Below are 27,639 nucleotides of genomic sequence, written 5' to 3' on the forward strand. Positions count from 1 at the left end.
TGCTGCACACGCTAGTGACAGTACACGCAAGCTGAACCAGGACAGAAGCAGTGCGTATTATTTTCGGCATCTATGTTAACAAAAAAATGCATTTACATCAGAAGTAGAAGCACTGTGTGAGCTGCACTGCAGTGGGAGATTAGGCATTGAGACTTGAGATTTGTGCAGCGCAGCACACACTGAATTAATGTGACACTGCACTGTTGATGGACATCATGAACAGTTGATACGAAATAGCAGATATTGCACAGAATAATCCTATATTTGTAGTCTAGTCTAATTACAGCTCACAGGAAAACAAATAATAATAATCAAATAAAATCACACAAAAACTAAATTAAATAATTATATATAAGCAGACTACAAGTACCGTAATTTCCAGACTATTGAGCGCACCTGAATATAAGCCGCACACACTGATTTTTAAATAAAATACTATTTTGAACATAAATAAGCCGCACCTGTCTATAAGCCGCAGGTGCCTACCGGTACATTGAAACAAATTAACTTTACTCAGGCTTTAACGAAACACGGCTTGTAACAAAAATAAATAGGCTTTAACGAAACACGGTGTGGCAGCGGGGGCGTAGTCAAGCGCCCGTCCGGGAGAGAAAAGCGGTAAGGGCGCTTACACCTGAGCTAAATTATGTCTAACACCGCTTGACCACGCCCCCGCTGCCACACACGGCTTGGAATAAAACATTTGCAGTAAACAGTAGCCTACAAAGAAAGTTATTGGTCACTATCTTCCTCCTCTTGTGCACATGAAACCACTGAAGTCATCTCCTTCGGTGTCGGAGTTGAATAGCCTCAGATTTAGTTGTCTTTTTGCACTGAGTCAGCCTCACGCTGCTGTTTCCAACGTCTTATCATCGACTCATTAAGACCGAGCTCCCAACAGCCAGATCAATCGCCTTCAACTTGAAAGCAGCATCATATGCGTTTCTCCTTGTCTTTGCCATGGTGAGGGTGACAAAATTACTACCGTAATCAGAATGATGGGAAGTTTGAGCGTGCTCGATTTATTCTAAACAGTAAACAAAAAAAGTTGTTTTGACCTTAACCCGTTCGGCAATTTCATTGGTCTAATGAAAGCTTCACGCCGCCAAAAAACTGAGCACGTCACAGAATGTTTTTTTTTTTTTTTATAAAATTTGAAAGCGGGAAAAATCCATATATTAGCCGCGTCATTGTATAAGCCGTTCAAAGCGTGGGAAAAAAGTTGCGGCTTATAGTCCGGAAATTACGGTAATAGGCTAAAACAAATAAAATAAAATTGCCCTTTTATATACCATTACACTGAGAGCATGCCTTAAAAGGAAGGGCAGGTCTAAAGAGTTAACAGCAATACCCATATTCAGCTGAGTGTCGCCAAATGTAAACAAATGCACGCGACAGCACGTGTAATGGGTAAATTCAGAAATTATCTCTGTCTTGTATTGAAAGACACTTGTATTAAAGTGATCTATTGCCCTCAACTTTTTATAAGGATTAATTAACGAAGGAAAAAAAAAAGCCTCTGTTACATACGTCACCTCGGTTACCTGAGACGAAGGGAACGAGACATGCGTAGTAACTCACTAGTGCCTTCGTACATGACCTAGTTGAAACCTGGCACAAAACTGTCCGTGCACAGACACGATTTCTTCAGAATTTCTGACTGAGAACAAAGAGCGCATCGCTCGTGCCTCAAGAACTCTAAGTCTTGTAGTGCGTCTAGCGTTTGCAATGTCTCGTTCCCTTCGTCTCAGGGAACCGAGGTTACGTATGTAACAGAGGCGTTCCCATACGACTCGGTACACTCGATATTGCGTAGTAACCCATATGGGGAACAGAATCCCATCACGCCACACTGCTCAACGTAATTTCCCAGAGAGGAAACATGGCTCTGCAGTCTTGTGGGACGGCGACCGACATGAGTATGCCGCAGTGAGTGATCCTCGTGTTGGTCAGGAGGGGAGCACTGATAAAGAATATATGAACTATAGTCATATAGTATGAATTAACTCCTAATGAACCCAGTCGGGAAGTAGTTTATTTATAATGAAAGTGCTTGTGACTTTATGGTAAATTATAATGGCCTGAATGCAGGCGGTTGTGTAAATAATGGAGAGACCATACTTAAAAGGAAGGGCATAAGTGTATATATTTGTCCAATGAACAGCAAGTGCTCTAACAGAGGACTTGTTAAGAAAGAGACGTTACCACCTAGGTTGTAAAACCTTGAAAATATGTTTTGAGAGGACCATCCTGCTGCAAAGCATGTCTTGTAAGGACATACCATTTGTCCATGCCCATGAGGAGGCCATGCCTCTAGCTTTAACACCAATTGGGCAAGTCTTATCCTGCGACTCAAAAGCCAGGGCAATTGCATCGATAATCCAGTGAGAGAGCCTTTTCTTGGAGACAGATATTCCTTTTGTGCATCCTCCATATTAATGTTCCTCATCCGAATTAAATGGCGGGTAGAAGGCCTGACGGTGAACCACCTGCGCTTAGAAGGGCGTGGTTAGGACCTTGGGTACATAGCCTTTCCTTGGTTTGACTATGGCTCTTGAAAGATCAGGGCCAAACTCCAGACATGAATTGTCTACCCGTTTAACTGAGGTCAGAGCCAGCAGTAGTGTGGTCTTCATGGAGAGCATGTGCAAATCAACAGTCTAAAGACTAGAAGAGCTTTTAGGGCTAAAGTTATGTCGGGACTGTAGCTGGCCGAGGTAGGTTTAATCGCATTGCTCCCTTAAGGAACTTTATGATTAAATCATGCTTGCCTATAGAGGCGCTGGCTTCACATGCATGAAACGCAGATATAGCTGCCACATACACTGAGTGTTGACGGGTGAGTCCTGCATCTAATCACTCTTGAAGAAATATTCAGATTTCATGGATGGGACAGTTTACTGGGTCCTTACCATGTAAGAGACACCAATCAGTGAACACCTTCCATTTTAGCACATAGAGGCATCTCATGGACGGTGCTCTGGCCGGTAAAATGGTGTTCAGGACTGAACACATCAGTTCTGGTGCGTGCAGTGCACCTAATTCAAGGGCCACACATGCAGGTTCCATAGCTGGGGCTGGGCATGCCAGATTGTGCCTTGCGCCTGAGAGAGCAGATCCCTCCTCAGCGGTATTTCCCATGGCGAGCTGTACAGCACCCGGAAACCATGGCTGGTTGGGCCATTTTGGCACGATTCTCACTCCATAGGAGGCCAACTTGGGACTTACTAGTACCAAAGGGGACAGTGGGCATTCTCCACTAAGGCAAATAGATCGATTTCTACTTTGCCGAATAGCTCCCAAATCCTCAATACAGTTTGAGGATGAAGTCTCCTGAATTTCACCTTGATGGTTTATATATGCCACAACTGTCATGTTGTCTGAGCGAACCAGGACATGACAGTTTGCTATTTCTGACTGAAAAGCCTCTAAGGCTAGAAATACAGCCGATAGCTCTAGGCGATGCATGACAACTTGCCCCAGCGTGACAACTCACTGGTAAAATGCAGGAGCTGTCCATGGTGCTAAAGCAGCTATAGAGTGGCGGGATATAGTGATGTGCATGCGCCCATGGCACCAAGCAGGTCAGCCAGCACTGAAGAGGTATCATGTGCAAGAGACCTAATGTAATGACAGTGGATGCTGCCACCATAAATCCCAATGCTTTCTGAAACAGCTTCAGTGGAAGTGTTCTCCCCAGTTTGAACAGAGACAGACAGTGTAGAATGGCTGAAGCAGTAAGTCTGTGTGCTGGCATAACAAAGCCTCTGATTGCGCCAGTAACAGCCAATCATCGAGGTAGTTCAAGATGCGTATGCCGCTCTATCTCAGAGGGGTGAGAAACACATCGATGCACAGTGAATGTGCGAGGAGCCAGGGACAGTCCAAAGGGCAGGACTTTGAATTGATACGTTGTTCCATCGAACACAAATCTCAAAAACATCCTGTGATGTTGTACAATTTACATTTATGCATTACATTTATGCATTTGGCAGACGCTTTTATCCAAAGCGACTTACAGTGCACTTATTACAGGGACAATCCCCCCGGAGCAACCTGGAGTTAAGTGCCTTGCTCAAGGACACAATGGTGGTGGCTGTGGGGCTCGAACCAACATCCTTCTGATTACCAGATTACCAGTTATGTGTTTGGACCACTACACCACCACCACTCTCAATTTGGATATGAAAGGACGGGTGTGTGGGTGTACATGTGATAAGATCTGTTTCTGAGTAATCATTTTGAATGACTGCTTTACGTGACCTAACGCTTAGCAAACTTATTCACAGAGCTGCCAAAGAGGTCAGCTGGAGACAATGGAGCATTCAACAGTGGCTTTTTCCTTTTCGATAATTTTTGTGAGGGTCTGCCATATATGTAGATCCAGAGCTGCCAGGTTGCACATGGACTTGCAGATGGCCTGCACAGTGACTTTCGTGGCATGCAGTGCAAAGTCTGTAGCAGTGGGGAGCTCTTTGAATGTCTCTGGATCTAAGCCATGCTCGTCCATTTGCTTGAGGAGCTTGGGTTGAAATACCTGGAGCAACGCCTTTGCGTGGAGTACTGATCCAGCTTTTCCTGCCACCGAGTAAGCTTTTCCCACCATTGCGACACTTTTTGGAAAGATGTATGGGGTGCGAGTTCCACAGCCTGTTATTCGCTGGGCAGAAGAGTGCCGCTACAGCCTCCTCCACAGGGGGTAATTGGGCATAACCGTTTTCTTCCCTGTGATCCACATTAAAGAGGATTGCGTCACTGCACAAGCACGCTGAGAAGGGTGCGCGCCAGGACTTAGATAGTTTGTCGTGAACTTCAGAACAATGGGGCAGATTTGTGGGATGCTGCCGTTTGACAGCATACGGACTGCAGGAACCATTCATCGAGGTGAGACTGTTCAGGTTACACTGGGGGAGACCACTCATGATGAAGCTCTTCTTTTGTAAGGAGGCGGAGCATCTCCCTGTTAGTGGCACATGCACGTTCCTCTCCCTTGCTGGGGAGAGAGGCGGCAGAATAATCCACTGACCATTCGCCTGATGCGGCGAGAGATATGACCTCGTCATTCTCATCCCCAGCATCAGAACAGCTACATGAGACGAGGCCGTCTGCTCTTTCAGAAGGTCGGTGCTCGTCTCGAATATAGCGTATCGGAAAGCATTCGTAGAGATTGAGGGGCTCGCGGGGTGTGTGCTGCCACAAGGACCAAAAAGTCATCCTGCTCAATCTCGCGGCCCCACTGTGCCTCCTCATGTGAATCCTCGGGTATCACAGAAGAGGCAGATGGCAGGGCGTGTGAGGCTGCATCGTCCCTCAGAACGAGGGCGATTCGAGAGCGAAGCGTCTTCAGACTCATGTCCTCACAGTGAGGACAGTCTGTCTCCATGAGAAGCGGACTCTGCCTGGGCGCGGCTCAGACAGTAAACGCAGCTCTCATGCTGATCTGCCGGTGGGATGTGTCTCTCACACAATGAACACTTACGGAACGACATCTTTAAAAAAGACGCGAACACATAAGTGACATTTTAGATATATAAATATATATTTATATCACGCAATATATAATTGCTTTGTAAGGATACACAAACCCTGCTGAAGCGCTGCGAGGCAGTGTAATGTTCACCGGAGCACTGCAGCGGAGCAGAAAGTCTTCCCACAAAGATTCCGCTGCTGAGTTGTGTATATCGACGGTGAAGGTAGAATGTTTCTAGACAAGAGATGATCGCTGTCTTGAAGAAAGTAATTCTGAGGAAATGGTGTTTGTGCACCTGTTTTTAAAGCAGACAGTTTCGCACCAAAACAGGTGGGGCTCAAATACCATAGCCAATATTAGAATATTGGCATTATTGTAGAGATTTCAACTAGGTTGTGCAAGAAGGCACTCCCCATATAAATCCCCGTTACTACGCAATGTTGAGTGTACCGAGTCGTAAGGGAACATGGGGTGATGTACCTTGGCTGTTTGTGAAAATGGTGAGTTAACATATTCAAAATGCATCCTTTTTGTGAGGAAAATATTCAAAACACCAGTTTTGGCTGGTGTTTGAACAAAGAGATATTGCTATTCAATGCTGTGCAAAATTACTTTTTTCTGACTATATTTTTAAGCTATATTATTAAGTGTGAGGGGGAGGGCGATTAGCCTGGACATTTTTGCACGACAGGATGGTTTGACCACTCAGTTTGGCTCGATCACACTTAATTATACAGCTTAAAAATATAATGATGTTTAAAAATGAGCAGAGCTTATTGTGTTGGTTGAATAAATTTTATAATTCTACAAGACTTCATTAGATTACACTAGCATCATGTAAATAAGATTTCATGACGATCAGTCTTGTAACACTTCTCGAAAGCTCACTCCTGTTAAAATAGTCCCTAAATGATTTGCATGCACAGAGTAAGATTTTTAAAAGCGTAAATGAAGTTACAAGCGTAAAAATAAATTGCATTTGCCCAGAACGTTTTGTAAAGGCAAATATTAGCAATACTTTAATGCTTTGGATAAGTGTAATATTCATGTGTTGTAAATCTGTAATTGCATATTAACACAAGTACATTTGGTGTGTATTCTTCTGACTTTTACACCCGTTGTTACTCAAAAAATACATGATGAAAAGACATTTTGGGGGAGTATGCCCAGACCGCCCTAAAAGAGGCTTAGCCCCCCCTATCCATGAAGCTCTATTGACATCCCTGATATAAAATATAGTTATAACCATCCCAGTTTCATATATTTTTGTAGATACAATCTAAACCCAAAGCTAAAAGTTGTCTTCTATTCTACTGTAAGGATTAGTACACTTTCTCCAGAGTTTATTCCAGCAAATCTTTATGCCTCACTCAAACAATCCAATCCTCCAAGGACTGTGAAAAGCGAATTTTAAGGTGAACAGGCTTGCTAATGTGCAATGCCTACAGTGCTAACCTTCGGCTGGGCTAATGTGCCAAGACCCTCTGAAGCTGGTCTCGTCCCAAGGGGCAGCAAGATTGTGGAGACATGATCAGCCAGCCAGCCTGTGCACAACCCCATCCTCGCTGGATGCTCCGGACAAGCAGGGAACTCCACAACATTGAACACGAAATGAACTTTCCCAGGGTACTGAAGGCTGGAGCTAAGGAACAAGACAAAATAAGAGACTAAGTGCTAACAATACTGCCCCAACACAGATCATGAGCAAGACTATGAATCTCATTATCTTTCGCTTAAGGGCCTGCTGGTATCAAGCCCCTGGGGACCCCTGCTGACCAGACATTTAGTATTTGCAGCCCCTAATGTTTCTGTGTAAATGAACATAAGACATTAGACCCTAGACCACTTAATAGCCAAAGTAGACAGGCAGAAACAAATTAAAGCGGCATGCATTTCTGAAAGGCACATGCTCTGCATTCACTGTTTGACTTTGATCTCAACAAATGGAGATTCAACAAGCCATGCTGAGCAGCACAACAAATTAATCTCGTTCTATAACATACCTTGCAACATCAAAGGAGGATTGCGACAGAAATAATGACCTAAAACCTGAATATGCCTCTGCTTTAATTTCTATATCCAAATATAAAGCACAGGTGTTTCAAACAAGGTCCCTTACCTGGCAGCAGAATAGGCTCTGGGCTGAAGCTTTGGTAATTGTTCTGTAATAAAGTAGAGAACAGATCAGAGAGGAAGATGGCTTTGTGACCTTGAGGCTCTCCAATGGTGTCTTGAGATTCTCTTTTAAAGCATGTTACATTAGACTATTGGGTTTATCTATAGAGCAAGTGAAGGACAATTTTTAGAAAAGGAGAAACACAATGCTGCATGTCAGCTACCTTTGTAGGACAGCCTTGATGTTAAAACCAAGTAAAATGAATATGATCACAAAACGTAATGCCAACTTGTGATGTAAGAATGTAAGAGGCCTTATACCATTAGTGCACAAGATTGTTCAATGGGGAAAAAAGCCATGCAGTTTGAAACAACATGGGGCTGAGTAAATGACTTTTAAATGATTTTTCATTTATGAGTGACTTATTCCTATAACAGCACAGAGGCACGTGTCTCTCAGCACAAATAAAGTGTTAATGCTTCACCTTCATCAGTCAAGAACTGACATGCAATTTGCTCCAATCCTCTGAAATGATGAATCAATTTGAAAATGTTCATTTCAAGCACACCATATGTGGACGCTGAAGGTGCTCAATTTGACCAATTAATAACAATCAGACAATCAACATCGTGAGCAGCTGTTGCAATTAAACTCTTTTGTCAGTGCAAACAAATGCATTAAAATGGCACATGGTGTTTTGGTGGAAAAACCTTGCTCTTCTATGTCTGTAAAGTCTTTGTTAGAAAGTTTTTGAAACAAAAAGAACACACCAGTGCAGAGTGATTTTATGAATAAAATAGATAGTGCCATCAACGTCTGCTGAAGCAGCACATCTCTGACAATTTGTGCCATGGAAGATCAAAATGTTAATCCTCAATTTTCCAAAGAGCAGTAAGATGTGCATTTATGAAAACTTCACATGTAAATGCATTCAATGTAACAATTAGTGAGGGTCAACATAAATTAGTGAGGGTCACTGGATTGTGATTACCTTGTAATTAGCAATATCTAAGGCATTGTATACATTTAAAATTTCAGCTATACCATCTATTCCTAGAAATCAGACAGACAGCATTTTTTAAACCTTAGGAAAACTTCATGGACAACTGTATTCCGTTTCACAGCTGACGCTTACAGTAAGACCAGAAATCAACACAATAAATTCTTCTAGAAAAAAATTATATACAGTAAATAGGATATCTTCGAACCTGTGATTTGATATTATTTTACTGCCACCTAGTGGTGCCAGCACTGAAAACTTTTCTAAATTTCTAACACATACTGAAGTATTTGTAAGAAATACTAACTTCACTTTTCTAGCATTTTTTGCAATTTTAACCAACCTGTCAGTTTCAGTGAGCATATCAAGACAGTTCTGATTAAAGGGATAGTTCACCCAAAAATGAAAATTCTCTCATCATTTACTCACCCTCTGACTTTCTTCTGCAGAACACAAAATCAGATTTTTAGACTAATATTTCAGCTCTGTAGGTCCATACAATGCAAGTGAATGGGTGCCAAAAGTGTGAGGCTCCAAAAAGCACATAAAGGAAGCATAAAAGTAGACTCCAGTGTTTTAATCCATGTCTTCAGATGCAATATGAAAGGTGTGGGTGAGAAACAGGTCAATATTTAAGACCTTTTTAAGTAGAAATGTTTCTCCTTGCCCAGTAGGGGGCGATATGCATGGAGAAATAAACAAGAAGAATGTGAAAGTGAATGTTATAGAGAAGACTGACTGAGCAGGGAGGAGAATTTATAGTAAAAAAAAAAATTAAATATTGATCTGTTTCTCACCCACTCCTATCATGTCACTTCTGAAAACATGGATTAAAACACTGGAGTCTTATGGATTGCTTTTATGCTGCCTTTATGCGATGTTTGGAGCTTCAAAAAGTTGGCACCCATTTACTTGCATTGTATGGGCCAAAAGAGCTAAAAAATTCTTCTAAAAATCTTAATTTGAGTTCTGCAGATGAAAGAAAGTCATACACATCTGAAATGGAATAAGTTTGAGTAAATGATGAGTGAATTTTTATTTTGGGGCGAACTATTCCTCTAAGTTCACACAGGTGTCCTGGCAGAGTAACCACAGGTGCAGTTCATCATCACTTTAATCGTGGACATGTTCCATGCACCACTTACATTTGACAACCGGCAAGTGTCCAAATACTTATTGTCTACATAAATAATATATTTATTGCAGTATAATTTAGAACTAAACAAACTTCTTTTTGTGTAACGTTTGGCCTGAAATATGTACTTGTGCTAACATTCTTTAAGTTAAATTATATTTGCTCTGAAACTTTGATACCTAATGCAAAGATATTCCCATATTTTTTAGTGTGGCTTAAAGCTGAAGTGTGTAACTTTTCAGTGTCGTTCTCGTTTCCCGCTGACTATGCAGAGACAACTACAAGAAAGTCATTCACAGGTTTATTTTCTCGAAAACTGTGAACACAATGTTTCTGTGATGCTTTTCAAATTATTCTGTTTGTTTTGAGCTACACGTCCAGCCAGACACACCTATATTGATTCGACCAATGGCACGTGTTGGGATTGGGACTATCTGTTTGATCAACCAATTCAAGGTATAGAGGGTGTATTCGAAAGCTGTTTGAAAACAATGTTTATTTTTGCAGTTCTGTTCAGTGGAGCAGATATTTCACACTTCAGCTTTAATTGTAAAAATATTTTTGGGGCCACTTATGCGGTACCAATTGCGTATGTGGATATGCACTTAATGAAGTTAACAAAACATGAATTCATGTAAATTCAAAGCAAATCAAATGTGTTTACTGACCAAAGAGGAGGCTAAGAGGAGGTAGGCAGGAAGGGAAGGCCCGGAGGAGATCCAGCACACACACGTTGGTTTCTCTAACAAAGCGGTTGTAGTCTGCTGAGCCTTCTTTGCTACACAGCTCTAGAAGTCTTCTTTTCTCTGAACTTTTCAGAGTGCAGTCTGCTAAAGCACGCACAAACGCCTGCAAGCACAAGACAACAGCATACCTGGTCCAGAAATATGTAACTACAGCAAAATAATTCATCCCAACCTGCACATCAAAGGCTTTGTTGCGTATAAACGCTAGTGCTAAATCAAAGGTTTGGTATTTTCAGCACTAACATCAATGGAACAGCAACTATCAAATGAAATAAAGTTAATAACACAGAATTACCTTTTTTGGAACACTCCTTATCTCCAAACACCATGTGAGAATAAACTCCAAAGAAGTGTTCTGTGGGATGTGGAGTGGAACCTTTGCTGCTGCAAAGAAAAAGAACACACATTTTTTTTTTTTTTTTTGCTGCAACATTTTATTTTGCTCTCTCTTAATCTTGATTTAAGCGCAGGAAACATTTAAATATTTTCTAACATAATTTGAACACTATATATTTTTACGTTTTGCTGGCTGATATTATAATGGTCTTTATTCTGACACCTGTCTAGCCTTTTCTAGGCCACTGATATGTCATAATTTACTTAGGGGTCAAACTTTATACAGTGGAAAATGTACTTGGTGAAACTTTAAAGGGATAGTTCACCAAAAAAAAAAAAATTGTATCATAATTTACTCACCTTCATGCCATCCCAGATGTGTACAACTTTCTTTCTTCTGCAGGACACAAATAAAGATTTTTAGAAGAATATCTCAGCTCTGTAGGTCCATACAATGCAAGTGAATGGTGATCAGAACTTTGAAGCACCAAAATGAACAAAGGCAGCATAAATTAATCCATACAACTCCAGTGTTTAAATCCATGTCTTCAGAAGCAATCCAAGCAGTTTTGGGTGAGAACAGAACAAAATGTTACTACTTTTCCACTGTACATACACTCACCTAAAGGATTATTAGGAACACCATACTAATACTGTGTTTGACCCCCTTTCGCCTTAAGAACTGCCTTAATTCTACATGGCATTGATTCAACAAGGTGCTGAAAGCATTCTTTAGAAATGTTGGCCCATATTGATAGGATAGCATCTTGCAGTTGATGTAGATTTGTGGGATGCACATCCAGGGCACAACGCTCCCGTTCCACCACATCCCAAAGATGCTCTATTGGGTTGAGATCTGTTGACTGTGGGGGCCATTTTAGTACAGTGAACTCATTGTCATGTTCAAGAAACCAATTTGAAATGATTCAAGCTTTGTGACATGGTGCATTATCCTGCTGGAAGTAGCCATCAGAGGATGGGTACATGGTGGCCATAAAGGGATGGACATGGTCAGAAACAATGCTCAGGTAGGCCGTGGCATTTAAACGATGCCCAATTGGCACTAAGGGGCCTAAAGTGTGCCAAGAAAACATCCCCCACACCATTACACCACCACCACCACCAGCCTGCACAGTGGTAACAAGGCATGATGGATCCATGTTCTCATTCTGTTTATGCCAAATTCTGACTCTACCATCTGAATGTCTCAACAGAAATCGAGACTCATCAGACCAGGCAACATTTTTCCAGTCTTCAACTGTCCAATTTTGGTGAGCTCTTGCAAATTGTAGCCTCTTTTTCCTATTTGTAGTGGAGATGAGTGGTACCCGGTGGGGTCTTCTGCTGTTGTAGCCCATCCGCCTCACGGTTGTGCGTGTTGTGGCTTCACAAATGCTTTGCTGCATACCTCGGTTGTAACGAGTGGTTATTTCAGGCAAAGTTGCTCTTCTATCAGCTTGAATCAGTCAGCCCATTCTCCTCTGACCTCTAGCATCAACAAGGCATTTTCGCCCACAGGACTGGATACTGGATGTTTTTCCCTTTTCACACCATTCTTTGTAAACCCTAGAAATGGTTGTGCGTGAAAATCCCAGTAACTGAGCAGATTGTGAAATACTCAGACCGGCCCGTCTGGCACCAACAACCATGCCACGCTCAAAATTCCTTAAATCACCTTTCTTTCCCATTCTGACATTCAGTTTGGAGTTCAGGAGATTGTCTTGACCAGGACCACACCTCTAAATGCATTGAAGCAACTGCCATGTGATTGGTTGATTAGATAATTGCATTAATGAAAAATGTAACAGGTGTTCCTAATAATCCTTTAGGTGAGTGTATTTTGCCTAGAGTCACTCAATATTTCAAGGCTCGATTACACTTCCTAGTCTTTGAGGCATGCTTAGAGAGCTAGATGGTGCTAGGTATTGTAATCAAGCTTGAAATCATGATCGCCAAGGAGACTGTTGATGTCAAGATTTAAAGTGGCAAAGGAGTTATATTTTGGTCTGTTCTCACCTAAAACATATTAGATAATTTCAGAAGACATTGATTAAACCACTGGAGTCTTAATGATTACTTTTATGCTGCCTTTATGTACTTTTTGACTCTTCAAATTTCCGGTCACCATTCACTTGCATTGTAAGGAGCTACAGAGCAGAAATATTCTTCAAAAAAATCTTAATCTGTGTTCAGCAGAAGAAAAAAGTAAAAGAAAGAGAATTTTCATTTTAGATGAAATATTCCTTCAAGAAGCAAGTTAAGTTCCTAATGTCATTCACTGTGTTGTTAGTGATTTTCATACCTTTCTTATTGGTGGTTTTTAGTAGGTGGAGCAGAACAGCATTATTCTTTTGCATTTGCAGCCCTAGTCTCACAAGTAGCTCCTCAACTTCATTTTCTCTGTTTGGGCAGAGAACATCAAAGGAGTCCCCAGGCTTATAAGCCATGTCCTGATCCTAGAGAGACAAATTTACTATTCACTATAAATTCACACAACTCCTAAACACCAAGGACACAACAAAGTATTTTTGGTTTTATGTTTTTTTTTTGTTGTTGGAACAAATAAAAATATTTTAAACAGATTTGGCAGATACAAAATGCTTAAAAAAAGTTGATTGATTTTTTGGAAGTTTACAGTTCTGCATCACTTCAGTTAAAATTAATATATAAGGACTTACTGAGATTTCAAGCTCCAGTAAGATGGCAGTTTTCATCGCATCACCTTGAGTTAATTGAACTGCTTTTGAAACAGGCACTTCACGATATCCTTCTTTATCAGCTGGGAATGTTTCCTAAGAACAGACAACTTTAATTAGCAGAACTCTAGGCAGACTTAATCCCATTCCATTAATGCCAAAACATTAATTGAACATTAGACTTATTATTATTAGACCTCTTTCATGAGTCCATTCTTGCTTAACCCTTTAACACCAGAGGTCTTTATTGACCCTCATTCCACCCCCTGTACCTCATCCGTATTTTGGAGTAGTGCCCATACCTCTTTATTATTCCTCAATCTTTTTCTTATAAATAGTGTACATTTTGCACTTCCATAAATTATATTTTTATGATTTTTGTTTTTGTTTACTACCAGAGGAAATCTATTTCATTGTTTATTACAAGAGAAATGAGTACTATATTCATACAAATAAATACTACATGTAATTTTATATGAAACAATGGTGAATTATCAGTATCCCATATGTGTGTACATATACAAAATATATGCTATTTGTTACTCAAGGTGACGCTTTTGCTTAAGTGATTGACTAGATTTACAACTGACACTGCTGTTTGATGAAGAAACAACATGGAAGTAAACTATAGCAAGTACAACACATGAACAGTTTAATATGACTTTTGTCATTTGGGTGTGCTTCTAAAATTCTGTAAGTTGTGCATCTATCTAGACTCAATATGTGCCTGAGAAAATACTTCTGTGTAACTTATGTGTATGTTATGTGTAGCTCAATGTGTGTTTGACAGCCTGCTGCATCTAATGAAATTTCAGTGTGAAAGTGATTAATCCTTTTCTAGATTTATCCTACTTGTTGCATTGTGTCATTGATACATGAAAAATAAAAACAAAATATATTTTATTCTATTATTTTCTAACAGTCGTGAAAATATTTTGAAAATGTTGCACTATCTGGGCATTTTGTAGATCCATTAGTGATAGATATACAGTACTGTGCAAAATTTTTAGGCACTTGTGAAAAATGTTGCATAGCGAGGATGTCTTCAAAAATAAATGACAAATAGTTTTAATTTATCCCTTAATGTCACACGAAGTCCAGTAAACATAAAGAAAAGTTAAATCAATATACAGTGTGACAGCATTTGCCTTTAAAACTACACCTAACTACACCTGGACACTGTTTTTCTTGGTTGTTGGCAAAGAGAATGTTCAAAGCTTCTTGGAGAATTCACCACAGTTATTCTATTTATTTAGGATGTCTCAATTGCTACTGTCTCTTCATGTAATCCCAGACTGACACAATGTTCAGTGGGGGGGCTTAGTGGGGGCAATGACATCTGTTGCAGGGCTCCCTGTTCTTCTATTCTTATCTTTTCTATTTGCAAAAGTAATGTTTGGGAGTCTAACATTTATATTTCCTATTGACACACTAAAGCTGAAGATATAATAAAACAACTTAAGGGCCCAGTGGTGGCTCAGCGGTTAAGGCTCTGGGTTACTGACCGAAAGGTCTGGGGTTCAAGCTCCAACACTGCCAAGATACCACTGTTGGGCCCTTGACCCCGTAACAGGGGTGCTGTTTTATGGCTGACTCTGTACTCTGATCCCAGCTGAGTTGGGATATGCTAAAACAAATGCATTTCATTGGCTCTGTACCTGTACTCTGCACAATGACAATAAACTTGAATCTTAATCTTAAGACAAATGCTTTTGTGAAACATTTTATGTGCCTAAGAATTTGCACAGGACTGTATGAATATGAAAGAGTGTTTGGTGAAATTCCAATGCGGCAATTTAAGCAAGAATGATTTTATAGACATTTTGTTTTATTTCTTTACTCTATATATTCAGTTGAGTGTCCAGGAATACCATACCCCTTCAGTTGACACCTGCTCCAAAAGGACCTCCAAATATGCAGGTGGCAGAGCAGGAACATTAAGAACAGTCTGTGACAATGGAGGTACAGAATGCTTCAGAGAAGCAACCAAAGTGGTAGAATGAGTCTCTGCAGCATCGCTGCCATAAGTCCTAGCTGGCTTTTCTTTTTGCGAGACTTCTTCACTAAGCTTTAGAAGATGAAAATCGACCACCACATCTGACTTGTTTATTTCCTGGTTGGAGTCATTTTTTGGAGAACTGTCCTGTGTGCAGTCACAATTGGTAGCAGCCTGCTGACCCACAGTCGACATACTGGCCAATATTTTCTTTATAGCTTCCCAGAGGTCTTCAATCCAAGGATCCACCACTACTTCAAGTCTGAAGAGAAAACAACGGCAGAGTGTGACAAGACAATAAATCAAAGATTAGACAGTTCCCCCCTCCTCCAAGATTTGTAATTTCCTAATGAGATCAACACACATAATGTGTAAAAATGTATTGCTGCTCACCCAGTTCCGTCATCCGCATGCCCGGTTGCATAGAAACGTTTAGCACCAAGTTGCTGTAGATGGCTGTCAATAGTCTTTCCACAGTTGCAGAAATTTGCATAGTTTGTGTCTCCCAAAGCTGCATATATAAAAGTAAGAAAAATTACCTTTAGCTCAAAGGTGGAGCTCTGCCTCTGGCATAAACTAATACTTACATAACTGTGAGACCATCTTACCTAACAGTGTATAACGCAGATGGGAGAGGTGGTCACGTGGCAGAGATTTATTCTTGATCTTTTTCACAAACTTCTGAGCTGTGTCTGGAGGATCACCATCACCAGTTGTGGAAACCACAAAAACAACTGGCCGAGTTTCATTTTCAACGTTGTACTGGAGATGCATGGGAATGGATTCAGTTCAAATCAATAAATCAAAGCAATCAAGTTGCATCAGCCAAATCTGATGTGCTTTAAGCAAGAGTTTGCTTGACATGCTTTTGCAGTAAAAATAATATGGCAATAAAACATACCTTTTCCACGTTGCTCAGACAACTGATGTCTGCTGTAAGTCCATGATCAGCTGCTTGTTCACAAATCTCTTCCGCTATGGATTGAGCCTGACCACGCTGAGATCCGTAAAGTATCAAGAACCGAGCGGTCACTTCACACGGCATATTATGAATGCTGGAACAAAGTTGATCATTGTACTGCGATAGTAATGGGAGTTGTACCTGTATGTAGTCTTAATTAACCAACATATTTATTTTTATGTAACATAATTAAATAGATTAAATTAGAAGGATAAATCAAGCTAAAAATTATTATTATTATTTTTAAATAGTTATTTGGGTCAAAGTTCATTCATAAATCTAGCTGCATTTCTAAACTGTTTCAAGCAGGTGCTTCGACAGCTGATGCTATTTAAAATGAAAAACATTACCTTGATTTTGACAATGGAAACGACAACCGCTTCTGCTGTGAAACATGTATGGCATGCTTTCAGGAGCATGTGCAGCCGGATGCTTCGTTGATGTGGACTTGCGTTTGGCCTTACGCAAATAATCAATCTGTAAATAAAAACACATACTGAAGAATGATAAACCCATTCACATTAGTCAATCCGTATGGAATATGTGTCTGTGGTTGTACTCGCACTACATAGGGGCCGTTCACACCGAACACGTTATTGCGTCCACCTGCTTTGCATGTAGTTTAGTTTGTATGTAAACGAGTGCTAGACGGACGTCTTTGCGTTTTATTTTTAAGTTTCAAATATTAAAAGGGATTGTTCACCCAAAAATGAACATTCTCTAATGATTTACTCAACCATATGCCCTCACATATGAGTTTGACTTTCTATCTTTCTTCCGCTGAACACACACATATTTTTAGAAGAATATCTCAGCTCCTCTCCTCACAATGCAATTAAATGGTGCTCAAAGAAGCATATAAAGGCAGCATAAAAGAAATCCACACTACTCCATTGGTTAAACCCATGTCTTCAGAACCTAAATGATAGGTGTGTGTGTGAGAAACAGGTTGGCATTTAAGTCATTTTTTACCAACAATCTGCACTTTCACTTTCTCATTCTTCTTTTGTTTTTGGCGAATTCACAATATTTGTGCATATTGCCACCTACTGGGCTGAGAGGGGAATGCATAGTAAAAAAAAATGGGGACTTTCATATTGTTTTGTTTCTAAATTCCACCTATCATATAATCTCTGAAAACATGGATTAAACCACTGGAGTCTTGTGTATTATTTTATTCTGCCTTTGTATGCTTTTTGAGGTTCAAAATGTTGGTACCCATTCAATTGTATTGTGAGGACCTAAAGAGCCGAGCTTTTATTCTAAGTATTAAAAAATTTGTAGTCATACAAATTGGACACAAATTGATTTTCATTTCGGGTGAACGTTCCCTTTAAATTGATTAAAAACGGTTCTCTAGACACCTGCGTTAAATTATATTCGTAGCGTTGCGTCTAGTTTATTTACTGTACTATATGTTCGGTGTGAACAGCCCCTGAGTGGAGTCATCGCGAGAGTGGAATACACCATTAATGTTTTTAGACTTGCGGTTTCAGTCAACTCAGCGCTTCCAAACTTTATCCTTCCAAATTAACTTACCCAACTCTTTTGACTTATCATTAATTATCATACTCGTTTAACGTATAAAGAATTATAATAGCTGAATAATGTCCTCACTTTTATTATTTACTACACTTGGTTTGGTCCGTCCCGCCCCGAGATACGTAAAGAACTAGCCGGTGGCGCGCGGAGAGGTGCACAGCTACGCGATAACATTGTACAAATCACAACCATTTTATCGTAGCTGTGCGTTTCCCTGGGGTAGAGTCTAAAAATGTCAGCAATGGGGACTCTGGCCTTCGATGAATATGGAAGGCCGTTCATCATCATAAAGGACCAGGATAAGAAATCTCGCCTGACTGGCCTGGAAGCGCTGAAGGTACAAAAGCCAGTGTGCTAACGGGAGCCCTTAATGGCACAATGCTTGATATCTTCAGTTCAGAACTCATCATTAGTTTTATGCATTGAATACGTTTTCGTTATAGTGTATATGTGTGTGTATATATATATATGTGGAGACAGTGTATCCTTTTGTTACTAATAAACATTTCTGATGTGATTAGCGATATGTCGCATGTTAGCTAGCGGATAATCCATGTGCTCAGCCGGAGGCGTTGAGTCTTGATTCAGAGTTAAGAGAGATATGAGGAAAAAAGTTTATTGAATGGATTTTGGCTACTTGTTTTGCTAAATTGGAGAATTGAATAATCTTCCATAGTTACAATACATATTAGACATTGGAAGTATTGTAATCCTTGTAAGAAACATTGTTGCTTGCGACACACCGTATTGTCTGTCAGCAACAAAAAGCAGTGTCTAGTACCTTTTCTCTGAATTTTCTGAACTTGTTCATTTTTGTGTGTTTCAGTCGCACATTATGGCAGCAAAAGCCGTTGCCAACACACTGAAAACATCACTAGGCCCAAATGGTACGTTTTCATTCAGTCTTCAATTATTCTTGGTCTTCGGTCTGTTCCCTTGCCTTAGTTCTGATAATTGCTTTTTATAGGACTTGACAAGATGATGGTGGATAAGGATGGCGAGGTGACTGTGACCAACGATGGTGCGACCATTCTCAGCATGATGGATGTGGACCACCAGATTGCCAAGCTCATGGTTGAACTTTCCAAGTCTCAAGATGATGAAATTGGAGATGGTACAACTGGTGTTGTTGGTAAGCGCACTCTGCCTTAAAGGAATAATTCACCCAAAAATTATTTACACACCCTCATGCCAAATGAGAGATGTGTCTGTCTTTCATTTTTCTGCAGAACTCAAACGAAGACTTTTAAAGAGCACCTATTATTGTTTTTAAAAGTGCCTAATTTTGTTTTTAAGGTCTCATACAATATATTTACATGCATCCAAGGCCAAAAATCACTTTAAATTGCAGCATTACCTTTTTTTCCCCAGTGTCACAAACGTTCTAAAGCATTCATTCTAAACTCCTCCTTTCAGAGAGCCTACTCTGCTCTGATTGGTCAGATGTCCTTGTCTGTTGTGATTGGTCTACCGCTTAGTGTAGTGTTTGAGGGCGGGTCAAAGCTGTTTGCGAGCAGCCAATGAAGACCAGAGGTGGGGTTTTTGTTACCAAATTACTTGGGGTAGTATAGGAAGTAAGTCTGGAATTACTAATGACTCGTTTCAGGTGTTCAGAATCGGTTCTTTCTTTTGGGAGTCAGTAAATCCATTTGTGGTGCACTTTGATTTTTGAAACTTTGCAGACTTTTTTTACATTCACAAACAGCTATATAACACACTACATGTAATATTTGAAAACCCATGATAGGTGCTCTTTAAAAGAATATTTCAGCTCTGTAGGGCCATACATGGCAAGTCAACAGGGACCAAAACTTGGTCCAAAAACCATATTATGGCAGCTTAAAAGTAATCCATATGATTCCAGTGGTTAAAATTAATGTCTTGAGAAGCAAGATGATTTGTGTGGGAGAGAAACAGCGCAACATTGAAGTCCATTTTTCACTTTAAATCTCCACTATCAAACAGCCCTTCTAAGTGCTGTTCTCTCTTTATTTATTTTTTTATCCCCTGTTTTCTCTCAATTTGGATTGCCCAATTCCCACAACTTAGTAGGTTGTTGTGGTGGTGGCGCGTTTACTTAACTCAATCCGGGTGGCAGAGGACAAGCCTCAGTTGCCTCCACTTCTGAGACAGTCAATCAGCGCATCTTATCATGTGGCTCGCTGTGCATGACACTGTGGAGATGCACAGCATGTAGAGGCTCATGCTATTCTCCGTGATCCACACACAATTTACCACGCGCCCCATTGAGAGTGAGAACCCCTAATCATGACCACAAGGAGGTTACCCCATGTAACTCTACCCTCTGGGCCAATTGCTTAGGAGACCTGGCTGGAGTCTCCAGGGGAGGTAGTCCGCATCAATAGTCGCTGAGTTACCCAGGCACCTTCTGTTTTGGCTATTCCCATTCTTTGTGCATATCACCACGTACTGGGCAGGGAGGAGAATTTAAAATTAAAAAGGACTTAAATATTGTTCTGTTTCTCTCCCACACCTATCATATTGCCTCTGAAGACATGGATTTAACCACTGGAGTTGTATGTATTACTTTTATGCTGCTTCTATGTGCTTTTTGGAGCTTCAGGGTTTTGGACCCTGTTGACTTGCATTGTGTGGACCAAAAGTGCAGAGATATTCTTCTAAAAATCTTAATTTGTGTTATGCAGAAGAAAGTCAAACACATCTGGGATGGCTTTAGGATGAGTCAATGATAAGATAGCTTTCTTTTTTAGGTGAACTTCCCTTTAACACTTTTCCATATATTGTAAAGACTTGAGCAGTTGTTTACTTTATAAAGTTTGTGCCTTAATGTGAATTAATGTCCCTGCAGTCTTGGCAGGTGCTCTGCTTGAGCAAGCCGAGCAACTGTTGGACAGAGGTATTCACCCAATCAGGATTGCAGATGGTTATGACCAGGCTGCAAGGATCGCCGTTGATCATCTCGACAAAATTGGAGATAGTTTTCCAGTGGATCCCAACAACACTGAGTCCCTCGTTCAGACAGCCATGACCACACTTGGATCCAAAGTGTGAGTGTCTAGGTGTTACTGGTTGTTTTGAAAGGAAGAGTTTATTGTTGTGAATGTTATGAGGATCAGTATCAAATTTAATTGCTTTTTATGCTTGTTAGGATTAACCGGTGTCACAGACAGATGGCAGAGATTGCTGTCAATGCCATTCTAACAGTGGTAGACATGGAGAGGAAGGATGTTGACTTTGAGCTTATCAAAGTGGAAGGAAAGGTTGGTGGTAAGCTGGAGGACACTCAGCTCATCAAAGGCGTCATTGTGGACAAAGAATTCAGCCACCCTCAGATGCCCAAGGTTTGTTTTTCCCATCATTCTCAGTGAAATAATTGAACCGGTATAACATGATTATAGAAGACATAAGTTTTAATAAATGGCGTGGAATGCACACCTTTCCCCAGGTACTGAGAGACACAAAAATTGCCATCCTCACTTGCCCATTTGAGCCGCCCAAGCCCAAAACCAAGCATAAGTTGGATGTTACGTCAGTGGAGGACTACAAGGCTCTGCAGAAGTATGAGAAGGAGAAGTTTGAGGAAATGATTAGACAGGTTTGTAGTATAAAGCCTTCCTCTTGTTGCTCATTGTACAGAATGCTCTACTTTCTAATTAGTTAATGTTTATGTAGTATTTAGGCACTTTTTCTTTTTTTCCTGTGTCATTCAGAGTAAAGATTCAGTGCATTACCAAATGCAGAGATGCCAAGTGCTATGATTTTGCCTTAGCAGCTACTATTTTGGAGGGCAAAATACGGTGCCACGATGAAGGGTTTGATACTATGGAAAGAAAAAAAATATATAGATATTTTAAGTTGGAAATGTTCAAAGTTGGTAATGATGCAAATTGTACCAATGTTTGTGTATACCAATGCAATAGATTAATGTCTGTTGTATTTAAATTCATTTGGTATATTCAATTGCGTTTCAAATACTTTTCCATATAACAGACATTTAATTAAATTGAAATCTAAAGTACTTCTAGTTCAGAATACAAATAACAAGTGCAAATAATTACAAATGGTTAAGTCTTTCTTGATGTTATCTTTTGATGAAGTTTGGAGGTTGACTATTTCAGTCCAGAATTGATTCTTCCTTAGGTAAGCACCTAGCTGCACCTGATCATGAAAACAAAATACCGCCTCGCTGCGCTCACCAGGTAATCTTTTTACTGGTCAGGTGCTACTATTTTCCACTTTCAGAACTTGGCATCTCTGCAAATGTGTACTTTTATACGCTGTTTTTAAGATCTCTAAAAATTGACTGGTCTAAGGGCTGCTTGCATAGGAGTGGGTTTTGACAATAATGAAATATACAGATTTTAGTATAGTGTACTTTTTGCACCCCTGTTTGGCTAAATCCTCTTAACTAAATGTTTGTTTGTTTTTATGTTCATGATTGGGTCTTCCCTCTCCTTACTCCATGTACTCTATATCAGTTGAGTGCATTGGCATTACTGGGGGATACAATATTGTAGCTCTACTTCATTTCCAGATTGGCAGTTATGACCAATAATGGGCCTGGAGCGGAGCTTACAATAGACATTTTTCATTAGGACGTAGTCATGCCTTTGTTCATACAGGCAACACTTGTGATAGTTGACACCGTTCCTTAATTAGTGTTCCTAAAGCCATCAAAATAAGGGACAATAAATATTGTGTAAAACATTAAGATTGAATTGCATTTTGGATTTTTTGTTTTGACTGGCCCAATGCCTTCAGGAATCCTTATTAGTGGCTTTGCTTTTAAGTACTTATTTAGTCATCTTGTTAAATCATCACTGAGAAAGACAAACTTGCAACTTCAAAATAGTGTAATTAGCCATAATGATAATTTCTCCATTTGCAATTCACGTGACTGCTCTCTTCAGTAAATTGATATTTAGAGCTGCAATTTGAATGTTTTAGAATAATGAGTGGAATTTTAATAAAGGACTTGAACTAAATGCATTCATTTGCATCCTCAGTTTGACATAGTTATCATACATATTTATCACTGATTATTTATTTTTATTTCATCCATCCTTTTTTACAACGCCTCTTGTAAAGGTCAAGGAGAATGGTGCAAATCTTGCCATTTGCCAGTGGGGATTTGATGATGAGGCCAATCACTTGCTCCTGCAGAATGAACTGCCTGCGATCCGCTGGGTCGGTGGACCTGAGATTGAGGTTTGTTAAAATAACACCTTCCACCAACATTATACCAATGTGTAGGGCTGTAACTACACAGAAAATCCACGGTTCGGTTCACATCTCGATTTTTGAGCCTCGGTTCACTTTTTATTTTTTTTGACACCTCGTTGTTTTGAGCCACGGTTCATACCTCTTTTTTTTTTCTCCATGTTTGGTGGTGAATAAGAAAAAAGAAATATGATTTAAAAAAAAATAGATAGATAGATAGATAGATAGATAGATAGATAGATAGATAGATAGATAGATAGATAGATAGATAGATAGATAGATAGATAGATAGATAGATAGATAGATAGATAGATAGATAGATAGATAGATAGATAGATAGATAGATAGATAGATAGATAGATTGATTGATTGATTGATTGATTGATTGATTGATTGATAGATTGATTTTTAAATCCCCAATAGGTTTAACAATTTGGAACACTAGAAAGACCGGATATGAATTACATGCATTGACTTGAACACTAAATAATAACATTAACGGTTCACATAAACTAATAATGTAAGGACAATAAATAAATAGTGATAAATAACTAATCATTTTAAATTCTCTTCCACACTCTGAAGTAACAGGCCAGCTCTCTGTGCTGTAACCCATGAACTAAGTAAATAACTTTTCTCTTTGAGAACCGTACTCTTCAGAATTAAACTAAATAATAATAAAACAAATCTATGAAAACATAATTAAAGTAAGTTAAAATTTTTACTTTAGGAACACTATCATGTCCACAATGTCTGGTGAGAGGCTTGCTCTCTGCGCTGTGATGTCCCTGCAGTGGAGAAAACCATCTCCCTGGGGACAGATGTGGCTGGGACTCCAAGGTAACGTTTAGCCAACTTGGCTAAATGGGGAAACTGGCTCTCATTGTCCTTCCACCACATAAATGGATTTGCCTCCACTGGGAGGCTCTGCACTGCCTTGTAATGTTGCACCTCTACCACTTGAGACAAGGGCTTGGATGGTGGTGGTGGTGCCTTTTCTGCCAGTGATTGTCCTCCAGCAAAAAGAGCACCAGTCACTGCTGCTGGATGACGCCTCTGATTGCTCTTCTGCCTCTCCAGAGGCCTGGGCCTATCAAAGACAAACACAATTGCAGTATGATGTCAGATATTATTCCAGTGAATTATCCAGAAAAAAAATACATAAATAAAACTACCTAAAACAAATGAACATTTCTGATGGTTAAAGCTTTTATAATCTGGCCATATTTAATTGGTGAAATTTAATTAAAATGATTTATAATCATTATAATAATTTCATGATTTGCACGTAATGTTTACTGTAAAACGAGAAAATTAATTTTATTGTAGTGTGTAATGCGCTCAAGGGGCTGAATCTGTAACTGATGGCAGGCTGCTGGGGTTAGAAAGGGGCGTGTGTCATGGTTCGGTCTTCTCGAACTGTGACGGGATCGTGAATGTTTGCATTGCGATTTCGGTTGCGGTTCGCGTATCGTTACAGCCCTGCCAATGTGTGTTAAGGATGTCTGAACAAATTATGAGATTGGTTTTGTTTAAACCTCTCTAGCTCATTGCCATTGCAACTGGAGGCCGTATTGTACCCAGATTCTCAGAGCTGACGCCAGAAAAGTTGGGCTCTGCTGGGCTGGTGAAGGAAATCTGCTTTGGGACCACTAAAGACAGAATGCTGGTTATTGAAGAGTGCAAGAACTCCAGAGCCGTGACCATCTTCATCCGTGGAGGAAACAAAATGGTAAATAATGAAATGGGTGTCTATTCCAAATATTGATGATGTTTTTTTCCCCCCCCTGCTCTATATTTGAATTGTTGTACTTGCATCATAGTCACTAATTTGTGTTAAATTAATTTAGATTATCGAGGAGGCTAAAAGAGCTCTTCATGATGCTTTGTGTGTCATCCGCAACCTCGTACGGGATGACCGCATTGTGTACGGTGGTGGTGCCTCAGAGATTTCCTGTGCTCTTGCAGTCAACCAGGCAGCTGATAAGGTACACTGCTTCTGGTGTTAACTGTGGACTACAGTCTTTGATTTTGAGGTACAAGGTGTTTTCCTTAACTTAAGCTTATATTTAAAACTCTACTTTCATTCCAGTGCCCCTCTTTGGAACAGTATGCCATGAGAGCTTTTGCTGATGCTCTTGAGGTCATCCCTATGGCACTTGCCGAAAACAGTGGTTTGAACCCCATTCAAACAATGACAGAGGTCAGGGCCCGACAAGTCAAAGAAAGCAACTCTGCTCTTGGAATTGATTGCCTACAATTATCAACGAATGGTATGCGCTTCTTTATTTGACAGTAATAAAATCAAAGTAACAAAATATATATATATATATATATATATAAAACAATGGTTAACAGAACAGCAACAAAAAAAAAAAAAGCAGGATTATAAATGCTATTAGTACATTATACAAGAGTATAATGGCAATTTTGAAATGTATAGCAATGGTCAAGCTAGGTCGACCAGTACATTTTTGGGATGCATTTTTCTAGATTTTATTATTGTTATCATATTACTTGAATCTTTTTATTTTCATGTAATGGGTCTAGTCTAAAGCCAAAACGTATAAAAAGAAGACTTGGTGTTTAATTTGACTGAAATCTTTGCAGACATGAAGCAACAACATGTGATCGAAACCCTCATTGGAAAGAAACAGCAGATTTCTTTGGCTACCCAAGTAGTCAAGATGATTCTGAAGATTGATGACATCAGAGGTCCTGGCGAGTCTGAAGATTGAGTATTGTGTAGCTGTGTTAAAAATGAATGGTCTCAAGCACTTCTAAATAGATGTGTCACAACCTTCGTGGTGTTATTTATCATTTGAAACGGTTCTTCTTCAATGTAGTACTGAAGTGATCATTAAAATGTTGTTTGGAGATTTTAGTGTTTCTTGGTTGTCACTTTTTCTGAGTATTATTAGATGAATGTCAAAAGATTAAAAAAATGCTGTTTTACAGAAACCCTTACACAGAACTGCACTGCTTTCAATTACTTCATGACAATGAAAATGTTTGACCATTTTTTTATTTTTTGCATGGTCTATCTTCTTAGACTTAATACAAAATCAAATATTCAACCATTCAAATGCATTCTTGTTTTAAAACTAAGTCAATCAAATATTTAGGGCTTTTGGTAGACTTGCATTGAGCACTGATTTGGAGGTGTAACGGGAAATTCAAGGTGTGAAAATACATAAACGTGAAATTGTTAAGAGGTGAGTAATTTCTGGAGGACTCTTACCGCAAAATTCATCTACCTAAGCATACATGGTCAATTGGAATGACCGCATGCTTTTCTGCAAAAATGAAGAGGGTTGGACTTTTGAGATCAAACCGGTCTTCCTCTTAACAATTTCTGGATGAAAATATTAGAAAGAACAGAAGATACACTGTTTCATCTAGCATCATTTCCACTGCAAGCTTGACTGATCAGCAAGAAACATGTATCATAGACCTAGATGCCAGCTTTGATTTCTTGATACTCAAGTACAGTATATTTCCACTTCCTATGGCATATCAATTGCAATTAACTTTAACAGAATGTTAAAGGACTATCTTTTGGATACACCTTCCAAAATCACCAGTACACGGGTATAATTTCTTTATTAATTGACTATCATTTAATTGTAATTATGTATTTACAATGTTAATATAATTTTCCACTAACATGTATAATATAATGTGTATATATAATCTGGTTATTGTATTTAAAGGGATAGTTTAACCTAAAATAAAATGATCATCATTTACTCACCCTCATGCCATTTCAGATGTGTATGACTTTCCTTTTCTGAATACAAATGAAGATTTTTAGAAGAATATCTCTGCTCTGTCGGTCCATACAATGCAAGCCAACAGGGTCTAAACCTTTGAAGCTCCAAAAAGCACATAAAGGCAGCATAAAGATAATCTAAATTGCTCCATAAATCAAAAATCCATGTCTTCACAAGTGATATGTAAGGTGTAACTGTGAAACAGATCAATGTTTAAGGCCTTTTTTGTGAAACTATAAAGTGAAACTAAACTGATGCCACATGTGCATTTCTGATGTGAAAGTGAACATTTTGTTCGTCTCGGTACAGTTCACTAAAAATGTGAACAGAGGCACAGGACTCTGAGATGCTAGTGCAGGAGAGACAACTGGAGATGGTGTGTTGCGGACTGGAGAGAATGAGACGAACGAGAATGAGAGGAGAAGTTGGTGTGGAGCAGCTATAAACAAAGTGAGAGTGCTATCTACAGCCCTATTGTTACTCTGCAAACATTACATTTATTCTGATACACATTTCTAAACTCCTATGAAACTTTCTCTCTACGAATCTTTCCATGCACAGTTTTGTTTTAATGTTTGCACTTTTATTAATGATATTCTTATGTTCAGTAAGTGCAATGGGAAGAGTGAATAAAATGACACCAAGTGAATTAATAATAAATGTCAA

At 39.5% G+C, this 27,639-nt stretch overlaps 2 protein-coding genes and 1 non-coding gene across 3 annotated transcripts in view; 2 read left to right on the plus strand and 1 right to left on the minus strand.

Moving 5' to 3' along the window:
• The window catches only part of LOC127634994 (methionine synthase reductase-like), a 40,042-nt gene extending 23,107 nt beyond the window's left edge, over positions 1 to 16,935 (minus strand). Inside the window, exons 1-11 of the mRNA XM_052114797.1 lie at positions 16,807 to 16,935; positions 16,397 to 16,550; positions 16,104 to 16,257; positions 15,889 to 16,006; positions 15,376 to 15,757; positions 13,482 to 13,595; positions 13,106 to 13,259; positions 10,763 to 10,851; positions 10,390 to 10,570; positions 7,590 to 7,632; positions 6,926 to 7,112 (exon numbers count right to left, since the gene is read on the minus strand). Coding sequence (XP_051970757.1) covers positions 6,926 to 7,112; positions 7,590 to 7,632; positions 10,390 to 10,570; positions 10,763 to 10,851; positions 13,106 to 13,259; positions 13,482 to 13,595; positions 15,376 to 15,757; positions 15,889 to 16,006; positions 16,104 to 16,257; positions 16,397 to 16,540 — 1,566 coding nt within the window. The 5' untranslated portion in view covers positions 16,541 to 16,550; positions 16,807 to 16,935. The remainder of the gene's footprint in view (positions 1 to 6,925; positions 7,113 to 7,589; positions 7,633 to 10,389; positions 10,571 to 10,762; positions 10,852 to 13,105; positions 13,260 to 13,481; positions 13,596 to 15,375; positions 15,758 to 15,888; positions 16,007 to 16,103; positions 16,258 to 16,396; positions 16,551 to 16,806) is intronic.
• Positions 16,936 to 18,118: 1,183 nt separating this feature from the next.
• Positions 18,119 to 26,077, plus strand: LOC127634997 (T-complex protein 1 subunit epsilon-like). Its single transcript, XM_052114804.1, has 11 exons — positions 18,119 to 18,335; positions 18,825 to 18,885; positions 18,966 to 19,130; positions 20,829 to 21,027; positions 21,129 to 21,321; positions 21,426 to 21,575; positions 23,069 to 23,188; positions 24,747 to 24,932; positions 25,051 to 25,188; positions 25,293 to 25,473; positions 25,811 to 26,077. The coding sequence occupies exons 1-11, from the start codon at positions 18,231 to 18,233 to the stop codon at positions 25,936 to 25,938; spliced, it is 1,626 nt and encodes a 541-aa protein (XP_051970764.1). The 5' UTR covers positions 18,119 to 18,230; the 3' UTR covers positions 25,939 to 26,077.
• On the plus strand, positions 22,425 to 22,559 carry LOC127635400 (small nucleolar RNA SNORA49). The gene has a single exon (XR_007969473.1). It is a non-coding gene; the product is annotated as a small nucleolar RNA SNORA49 (small nucleolar RNA).
• Positions 26,078 to 27,639: the final 1,562 nt, after the last annotated feature.

The sequence above is a fragment of the Xyrauchen texanus genome, chromosome 42, assembly GCF_025860055.1.
Source record: "Xyrauchen texanus isolate HMW12.3.18 chromosome 42, RBS_HiC_50CHRs, whole genome shotgun sequence".
Lineage (NCBI taxonomy): Eukaryota > Metazoa > Chordata > Actinopteri > Cypriniformes > Catostomidae > Xyrauchen > Xyrauchen texanus.